The sequence below is a fragment of the Amborella trichopoda genome, chromosome 9, assembly GCF_054954075.1.
Source record: "Amborella trichopoda isolate Santa Cruz 75 chromosome 9, AtrichopodaSantaCruz75HAP2 v2.0, whole genome shotgun sequence".
NCBI classification, from domain to species: Eukaryota; Viridiplantae; Streptophyta; class Magnoliopsida; order Amborellales; family Amborellaceae; genus Amborella; species Amborella trichopoda.
Window position 1 is genome coordinate 31,142,199 of NC_142344.1, and position 10,198 is coordinate 31,152,396.

The following is a 10,198-nucleotide window of genomic DNA, read 5'->3' on the forward strand; positions in this document are numbered from 1 at the left end:
GGGAAAGAGATTGGAGGCTTCATCAGGCCATTGGAGAGCATGGAATCAGTAGAACCATCCAAGAGAACGTTGTTGTTCCTCTGCTGCTGTAAGCCATACGACCCCCAATCCGAAGGAGAAGGGACACCGGTCCATGGGGGGTGGTGATGCAAGTCCTTTTGCCTGCTGCCGAGCATTTGGTGGTGGTGGTAGTAGTATCTTCTTTCGTAATCTTCTTGTAGGTCTGTGGGGGATTCGGGCTCGAAACTTTGGTGGTTTCCGGCTAAGTTTTCTGATAAGAAATGGAAAGGTATTTCCTTTATGGAGGAAGATGAAGAAGAAGATATCATCATTGCTTCCTGCCTCTGCTGCTGCCAAGATTCCTAATGGAGAGGGTGTTCAGGGGGCCAATTTGCAGGCCACCGCTCCTCCATAACAAACTCAATCACCTCACGATCCTCTGATACCTGTTGTTATCATATTATCAAATCAAACACTCTTGAGAACTCCTTTTTCAATGTCTTTTTCTTTTCCTCTATTGCTTAAACTTGTCAGAATATCTGTTTTATATAATATAATATAATTATTTCGTGCATTTTAAAAAACTAATAAAATAAACAAGGATGAAATGGAGAGGGTGTCACCTTCTGAATTCCATTGCAGATGGAGTACAAAACAAAGAGTAAGACAGAAAGAACAGGTGCTTCACATTATCAAAAGCAAACAGCTCCACAAGGCCTCCTCCAGGAACCGGAATGAATGCCCTTGTATTATTATTATTTGTATTAGCCCCCACTTCCTGCACGATTAAACAAACAAAGAAATTGAATGCATCTCTTCCAAAATCTAAGAAAGAACGAATAAGAGTATTATTAGTACACTACCATCCTAAACAAACAAAGAAACTGAATGCCATCTCTTCCAAAAACTAAGAAAGAATGAAGAAGAGTTGTATCAGTACACTGCAATCCGTTAAGTGGGTGGGTTGAGTATTAGTATTAATCCATCTGGCCTGCCCGGACAAAAGCACCTGTGCATAAACCCTGATTTTTTTTGACAGAATAAGAATTAAGGTGGCCGGAAACTTAAAAAACCCGAATCAATCGATCAATGACATTGGTTGGTTAGGTTACCCAGCAGCAGCAGAGTCCAAAGGGATGGAGGTAGGCGACGCCAAGAGAAGGTGGCAGGACTGGGTCGGTGGATGGGGTAAAATTGTATCCCTGCAATTAAATTTAGATGCAAAAGACCCCGCCAAACCATTCTCACTATCTCCATTTTCAGTAACTCCCCTGCAGCAACACCCCACTCATTCAATACTCCTATACATAAATTTTCAGATCAATCATAATTTATTTATAAAAAATAAGTTTTCCCCAATTACAACAAAAACAGAGAAGAACCTTTCTCTCTTAGAAACAACAATGGCATGAGCTCGCCTCTGGTCGTTGCTGGGTTTCCAATACACACAGTAGTCCCAACACTTAGTAGCTAAAAGAGTTCTCAAACTCTCTTGGAAGTACCCACAAACTCTCTTTGGGAAGGTGAGATCTAAGTGATAGAAAACAATAATCTAATGATTATTAGGTGGTTCCAAAATTTCAGATCTAAAAATGCTCCCAAGTAAATCTTCTAACCATGGGAGTATTTGAACAATGTACACCAGTAGGAGAATAATATAAACTTAAACCTTTTCACATTTCTTGTCATTTTACGCCAAGGCTTTAGAATTTGTAGGTTTTCTGCATTCTCATTTCATCCCCAATTTTTGAAAATATATATTTGTGACATTTTCAAACCTCACTTTGAGGTCTGAAGGAACAAACGCAATATGAGAAAACCAAGCGACTGTAAGGGATGAGAGATCCTTAGCATGTATCAGAGAAGTGAACCATAAAGGTACTCAAAAGAAAACCACCAGATCTGCTGATTTTCCACTATAAAATGCCTTCACCCAAAAGAAAAAGAAAAAGAAAACATAGCATGACAGAACAAATCGGATTAATCCGGACAAGGCTCTCATACCATGTAGAGAAAAACATTTCTGTCTTGATCTTGTTGGAGAAGTCCCATAATCTATAAAGTAGTTGATGCATTACACGACCTCTCTAATAAACAAAAAAGGAAAGAAAATATCCGAAAATATGTGTAAGATATGCATACTTTCCATTCACGCACAAAAAGTCAGTTCAAAACTTCTACCTTCGAACAACTTCCAATAACCAAAAAAGCAAAGTGCGGTGGGAAGTCTGATCTTCTAACTTCGAACTCACATATTACACTTGGACTTAGCTTGATTTGGAGTTTCTAGTGAGCGTTTCTAGTGATTTGGATATACAAAGGGAGGTGCCCCTAATGTGGCATGCCCCAAGAGTTCTAAAGGGTTATAAAAAATTCTAGATCTAGACATGGTAAACCCCCGATTTAAAAAAAGTGTGGCCTTACGTGCTTCCCGACTTAGATAATTCAACAAGGCTAATAGGATCGTTGTGTATCGTTTGTTTGGTAAATGGGTGTGGGGTGTATCAAGTCCTAAGAGAGTAATTTTAGACAAAGTCGAGTCTTCCTAGTTGTTTTTGGATTATTTTGAGTTATAATTGATTAATTTATTACAATTTTCAGGAACATAATTCGTATTAGAATTTTGAATTCAAGTTTGTACTCTGCCTTGAATTAAGCCATTTTTATTTAGTGATAAAAAGAAAGGTTATATGTATTTAAGGTTCTTTTTCTTATTTACAATATTGTTTTCTAGCACATGTAAGTAAAATCGAATATAAAAGTCTTATTTCTTCCTTACTACTCCAGTTTTCAGCAAAATCCGAGAAGATTTCCGATAAAAACCATCTCTGATGTATGATGCAAACTAGTTAAAATTAAGATCAATAGAAACTAGTGGGGTCCTTCAAATTATAGTTAAAAAAGAATCCAGATGTGGAGAGATCAGGGTTCCTTGAGAACTATTAGTAGATCCAGCTTGAGATCAATCAACATTTTTCAGAAAACTATAAAATTGAAAAACAAACTTAAAATTAAACTAAAACTAAACTAAATTAAAATTAAATAAAAGAAATAAAAGATCTTACCTAGTCGGGTAAGTTAGCCTGACAACCCGAAGACCCATAGTTGGTGCCCATATCAAACCACGGGTTGTTTACACTATATTCCTTTGCTTTTCTTCATAAAGAACGCCTAGGTTTAGGTTTAGAAATGAAAATTAGGATTTTACTATATAGAATTGAAGTTGGTAGGATTCCTTGCACATAGGGTCAGGATTTCCTTGATCTAGGTTTTAGGTTGGAGTTTCTAAGGTTTTTGGCTAGCTTATGGTTTCTCTCTTTAGGGTTTTCTCTCTCTAATTCTTAAAAGGCTCAAACCTATTAGTTTAGTATGTATTGGGCCTATTATAGACTCTTCCACACATTTCTACGTGTTTTCTAGAAGTTTCCAACATGTTTATCTCTCAAAAAACAATTTGAATAGGTTTAAGTTGGTGGACATCGGACCCCCGAGCAAATGGGTCAATTTTTGGGTGGACATCGGAGTTTTGAAATCTGAATAGGTTTAGACACTAGACCTCTCAGTGTTTTGGGTTTTCTTTTACTTTGTACACCTGACCCCTGTGCACCTAGAAATATGTGTTTGACCTAAATAGGATTTCAACCGAACAAAAATTTTTCGGGCCATAACTTTGAAATCATAAATCGGATTCAGGTGAGACTTGGACCATTGGAAAGATCTTGATCTATTCTTCTTAAAATAAGATCTAGCCTAATTTAAGAAAAAGGCGGAAATGCAGTTACATCATGTATAGACTGACAAACTACTTTATTTTAGAAAACATTTTACAAATTTTGAAAGTAAAGGGCAATTTTAAAAAACAGAACCAGGAATTCGGGCATACGAATTTAATAAAGAAATTCAGACTTTTAAAAAATATTAGTGGTGACTTTTTAGTCCAAAATATTCCAAAACAAATCGAAATTATCATATTCCTAATCCAATTGGGGCTAAAAAATTAGTTTCAATAATTTCAAGCCTAACTCTAGTCTAAACCAATAAACGCACCCTCTAAATTCCCAGAAAAATCACTAAAAAATCGTCAGAAAAATTCTTAGATAACTAGGAAATTCTCAAAAAAATTCCAGATAATTAGGAGAACCCTATAGAAAATTAGAAAAATCCTAAAAAATTATTAAAAAATCTAAAAAAACTAGGAAATTCATCTAAAATACCTAGAAAATAGTAAAAGCTTCTAAGTCCAAATTCTCTCCAAAATTCTACTAAAATAAAAATCTTAAGAACAAGTTCTCCTAGATCTGAACCAAAATATTAAAGCCATACTTCGAAAAACTTAGAGAAGGCATAAAGATGTGTAAATCATTATGCGATTCGGATATGAGCCCCAACTCTGGGTTTCTCAGATATATGATATTTCTCTCTTTTATTTGTTTATTTATTTATTTATTTATTTTTATTATGTCTATTTTTATTTTTCGAGTTATTTATTTATTTCTTAGATTAAGTTAGAATTAGAAGCTTTTTAAAGTCTTATAAATGGAATTTATAGTTGGCACTACGAAAAGGATTAGTGGAGAACCAAATATGCAAAGATCTGTGATGCCCCTAAACCTACAATTAGAGCGACCCCACTCTCTTTATTAATTTTTTAAATTTCAATCATTCTACAAGAGATTGGAGTTGATCTAGCTAAAAAATCGGTGCAAATTCTTGCACAAACAGTCTCATAATAAGTGCAAATTCACCATGGAGTCTCGTAATAGGCAAATTTTATACACAATTTAGAATAACTAGGGGGTTCATAAAGCAGATGTTATCCCTGTTACTTTATGAATTTACCAAAGGATTAACTTAAATTTATGCGAGTCAAACATTTTAGTCCAGATATAGTATAGATCATGTGTAACTTAGGTGAAGAAATAAAAATTTATTGTGAAATAAGTTTTTCTCAAATAGGTTATCGGACAAAGTTAGGGTCGGTTAAAATTATACCTAAACAGCTACCCCCTGAATGACGAACGTGGATTGAAGAGTTGTATGTGATATTCAGAAGTTTTGAATGGTGGGATGTATGTAGAATAATTTTAGGAACCATGAGGCTAAACCAATGCTTCATACGATTTTCTGGGAGCTTAAGCATTGCATTTTCATGAAATTTAATTTCCTTCATATATAAAAAATGGTCAATATTCCTTCAATTTTGCCAAGTAGTAAGATGTGAGCAGTCTCGAGGTGGCATTTCACTTTCTCATGCAATGCTTTAATTGAGATATCATATCGAGTACATTTCATTATGAAATGAATGTTTTAATCACCCCAATAGATAATCTTATCTGTGATCGTGATAATTTTTTAGTACAATGGATGAAAAGGGCAGATTGTACATCTTCTGCAAATAGAATCGTAAAGGCCTTATCTCGTTGGATGTCTGTAACAACTTGTGACCATTAAATTACCTCAGTTTACAATGCATGTTTCTGATCTATGTAAACAAGAGTTGTGCATTGAAAGTTCGTCAGAGAGCAATGCAAACATTTTTCTGCAGTAGGATTTCCCGAGTTGAGTGAATCCCAAGAAATAGTCTAACATGGGGTTATCAAAGGGTTACTTTGGAATAGTTGTGGAATGGAATGAAATATGAGAGTTTGATTGTCCCCATGTAATCTAGAATGAGAAGTTTGAGTTTTTATCATCATGGGGATTTTTTATGTTGAAAGCAGAGGTAGAGAGTCACCTTTTAAACGTGTTGGATGCAGATCAAGCCTATATGACTATGAAAAAGAATTTTGTGAATATCCTGGATTAGATGGGAGACTCGTTGTTTCTTTTTTTTTTTTTTTTCTTTTTTTTCCTTCAACATGTAATTTTTTTTGGGGTTACATGTATGGATGGCCCCATACGTTTCGTATGATAGAATCTATTTTTATCTAACTGTCTTCTCTAATGGGTTGTGTACAATAGTGATCGTGGATACTTCTTATTTCAACTACAAATAGTTGTTCGAGCCAAATAGTTGCATCACACCTTTAATTGTAGAGCATTTTGTAAAATTGCCCCTTTGTTATCAACTTCATTTTTTTTTTCTCTTTCTCTTTTCCATAGCCAATTCTTCTGACTTCGAACAATTTCATTGTCTTAGGCACGAGAAGAATGAAGTGGGGCCTTCAACCCTCGTCCCTCCTCAATCTTCTGAGGATCATTGTCTTAGGCACGAGAAGAATGAAGTGGGGCCTTCAACCCTCATCCCTCCTCAATCTTCTGAGGATCATGTGAAAAATATCTCAAAGGAACCTGTACCTGGTGGAAAATATGAATTTGGAGATGAGGCTTCTATGGAGGAACCAATTTCCAAACCATCGTCTCCCACCAGAGATGTTGTAGATTGGCTCATGTAGATTATTGCGAATTTAGAGGGCCATGTAGATTGGCTCATGCAATAGGTCAAATGAAGAGCGGGACGCAGTGATGAAGTTGAAGGCTACAGTAAACAAGCACAATCGGCAATTGAAACAATTGAGTCATCACCTGAAATTGATGAACGAATGCCTCATGTCTGATCGTCACTTGTGACAACATTTGTCACAATTTTCGGGCCTTGGGCAACTTAAAGTATGGTGACGAGTCTATGGATCATGAAACAAAGGTAGTCTATAGCTGCATGCGTGCTTTGGCACGTGTCAAAAGCAAGGGACAGAGGTCCCATTTTTTATAGCCGTGGTCACTTAAATTAGGTATTTTTCCTTTATTTCTAAGGTTATTATAATTTTCATTTTCTTAACAAGACCATTGTACAACTATTTTTGGTTGCAATGGCAGATATAAAATATAGTACGTCTCCTTTTCTCTTTATCCAGGGGTACGCCCTAAAGAATTTTTCTTGTATCACATTTTTTTCTTATGGCCTATGATAAGACATAGCCATCGGGAGAGAGATGTGTCTCCCGGCAAATTTCCTCATAGATTTCCTCAAAATGATAAATCTCTACGGGAAATTAATTCTGAATGGATTTTCTAAGGAATTTCCATCCCACTTTCTTTAATTATTTTTTAAAAACGGGGAAAGTTGTTCTAGATGACTTCTCGACCCAACGATTACCTTGTCTTCATATTCTTTCAAGAATAATAAGACTGTTGGTACTCGTCGCGACTGTTTTGTCTTTTTGTGGTAACGATGCATGTCACAATTTGCATGCTTATAAATAGGTGGGCATACTTGCTTATCGTCGCATATTATCTTATGCAAAAAAATTTGTGTCGGTCATATTTCTTTCTTTTTGAGAGTGTAACTCTTCCTCTCTCCTGGTTTCTTCTTCGCTTACGGTCTATTATAGTCGTGGCATCTGAGAATATTATTCATTCCTCTAGCAGTGCAAAGGCATCATCTTTTGGCCGACCTTCTTTCCATCGAATTTTGGCAGAAGGTATAGTGCTTCCCACCCAATGGCGTACTACATATTTAGTAGAGGGGGTGGGGTTTCTAAGTGTGAAGGAGCCTTCCGGCCCAGCGTCTAAAGGAATTAATGTATAGAAGGACTGCACTGCTCCATTACTTAAGCATGTCACACAACACAGAACCTCTTCGATTACAATATTTGGGTTCTGTTTTCCGGGCAAGTAGAGTGGAGTGAGAAAAGTCCATGTCCTTTGAGGGAGAGCCCTCTTATTTAGTGGGGTAATCCTTGTCGACAGAGGAGCTCTGCGAGAGATATGAGGACCTCCTAGAAGGTATTGGGATACTAGGTGTTTATCAGTCCTAGATGTATTTTATGACAGCTGCATGTTAGTGGTAAAAGCATTTATGGAATATTGGTCTAGCATGACCAATTTTTGTTGGACAAAATAAAGAGAGAGAAGTATAACCCTCTTAGATATGAATAATATTAGCTTCTTCCCTATGGGGAGATATATGAGGTATTCCTTCCCTAGGAATATGTATCAGGGAGGAGAGGTAGTTTGTGTCCTACTCGTTGGTCCAAGGACTTAAAGGCATTACTCAGGGAGTATGAGGCCCTGAGCAATGCATACTGCGACGGTTTTGTGACTTTTAGCCAAGAGTTAGCCAACTTCTTCTAACCAATCGAAAGAAGAAATACTTACCGCAACCTTATGGTTGGCGAGGCTCAAGTTTCAAGAACCGACTTTGGAGGCATTGAGAATTTTTAGGAGGGTTGAATTGGCGACCTATCTGATCTTGTTATTGTTCCTCTTTGTCATTCATAGTACGAATGAGAGCCGTATCATAGCCAAAGGCAGATAGTTTGTGCTGCCAGGAAGGGAGTTTATCAGATCAACAGGCTCTAGATTTGTTTTTTGATTTACTATAAATGGGGGTGGATTGGTGCTTACTTCCCTTCCACCTATCACCTGAAGGTAGCTTATCCTTGAGAATGGGCTTCCTTCTGTGCTAATACCTTTGAACCTCATATGTCGGCACTTATAACACAAAATCCCTTGTGTCGACTACTAATGATGTAGCCATCGAGCACCGACTGACTCAGGCCAAGGAGAAGCATTAGGGAGACTAATGGGGTGGCTTTTTCCCTTTGCTTCCCAACATTAGGATAGGATGTGGGGTTTCAAGCCTTATGTCTCATCATCCTTTTCAAACAATAGGTTGATAGGATGTGGGTCTCTCTGGTCATCATCCGATCAGAAGACAACTTCTTCTTCTTCCTTATAGGAACGAGAAGCTTCCTCCTCCATCGGAGGGGAAGAAAGATTATTGTCCTTTCGTTGTGCTCTATGAGCTTTGCATCTCCCTAGGGTCAGCCTACCACATACCATGTTACACTCGAAAAATTCTCATATATCAATGACAAATGTATTTACACTTATCGAGATAATAGAATTGTTCTTGGCAAGCGGCCACAACTTCCATATATGCAACTTCAAGGAGTCATTGAAACTTAAATAACTTTGAAGAGATCCGCCTACCTATGACTCTTTTTTACAGATCCTCCTTAATTTGTGCCATGTCACTAAAAAGGGCTATGATAATGCCGACCTGTCCCCAGAACATGAAATAGCACAAAACACATAGAAGATACTTTATTAGGATTAGTTGAGTGACAATCTTCTAGATCCCATCCAATCGGAAGTTTGTGGGAGGAAATTGAAGTCCTACCCCTTGGATCCTAGCATAAGGTTTGGTATGAGGTGTTGTTGGGGCCAAATGTCGATCTAGTTCTTCTTAGTAGGTATATAGTTATCGGTGCAACTAATCGCTTATTGAGGGTTTCATATATATTCAATGAGCTTGGATCATGTAGTCATCCTACTCTAGGTAGTCATTATTGGAATATTTTTTGGAGATCTTGGCTTTGGTGCTCTCCTTTGTATGTACTTAGTATTATCTACCATGCTAGTCAGTTGCTGAGGGTTTGATATACATTCAATACCTCCTTTGTACGCATAGAGCTTGGAACATATAGCCATCCCGCTATGGGGTAGGTCGAAGTTTCTTCAACAGTTGGTATGATGGACATTGTACCTAAGGAGGCTGCAAAGGTGTACCCGTGTACCTCACATGGAGGATTTCCTTGAGGCAGTTCCCTTATCTCGCACAAGGCAGGTGAAGCGCATGTTAAAACCCTTTCTGGATTCGAAAGAACTGGGAGATAAAATTAAAGCTGGTTTTGTAAAGATGGCAGATGAGCAAGTTTGACAATTACCCCCTACTCTGGCTGGTTTGATAACCTTTCCTTTTTTTTCCTACTACAAAATCAAGGAGGAACAACAGACAACCTATTATTACCAAATATGATAATCTTGGTTGTCTGACACCCATTATCCCTAAAAAGGGTTGTCACAACTGTACTTACCATAGTAAAATCCTCATAGGCATCCCTCCGTTGCTGAATAGGTCTTCGATGGGAATTCTGTTGTTGACTAGCAGTAGTTTGCAGGCAAGTGGCCATGTAACTCTTAGTCAAACATGCAGTATTGATTGGTACAGGAACACGAATTGTTCCCACTATGAAGGAAGTGGACAAATTAATTTACCCCCACCTCTTTCAAGAGCTGATTGAAGAGAAGAGATGTGAACTGCTCCCCAGTGGAGTCACCAAAGTGTTGGGGTGATTTTAAGTTAAAATGTATGAAGAATACATAACAAAATTTAAAGAACTTCAACAATCACTCTACTAGGATATACCCATGAGTAAAGCTTTATTTTAATTGAAAGGCTTCTATACTTCTC

General features: G+C 37.3%; 1 protein-coding gene across 1 annotated transcript; it reads right to left on the reverse strand.

Annotated features, from left to right (window-relative positions):
* Positions 1 to 318: 318 nt before the first annotated feature.
* LOC110006762 (transcription factor ABORTED MICROSPORES-like) lies at positions 319 to 9,917 on the reverse strand. Its single transcript, XM_088847796.1, has 6 exons — positions 9,822 to 9,917; positions 8,952 to 9,004; positions 1,113 to 1,271; positions 941 to 1,022; positions 689 to 778; positions 319 to 446 (listed from the first exon to the last, which is right to left on the reverse strand). The coding sequence occupies exons 1-6, from the start codon at positions 9,915 to 9,917 to the stop codon at positions 363 to 365; spliced, it is 564 nt and encodes a 187-aa protein (XP_088703922.1). The 3' UTR covers positions 319 to 362.
* Between the last annotated feature and the right edge of the window lie 281 nt (positions 9,918 to 10,198).

What these genes read in the sequence shown, in the direction of transcription:
- LOC110006762 (XM_088847796.1), bottom strand. Translation starts at nt 9,917, where the DNA reads ATGGCCACTTGCCTGCAAACTACTGCTAGTCAACAACAGAATTCCCAT. An exon ending in CCTATGAGGATTTTACTATG is followed by an intron (nt 9,005 to 9,821) that starts GTAAGTACAGTT and finishes TTCTGGGGACAG; the next exon opens with GTCGGCATTATCATAGCCCT. An exon ending in TTGGACTCTGCTGCTGCTGG is followed by an intron (nt 1,023 to 1,112) that starts GTAACCTAACCA and finishes AAAAAAAATCAG; the next exon opens with GGTTTATGCACAGGTGCTTT.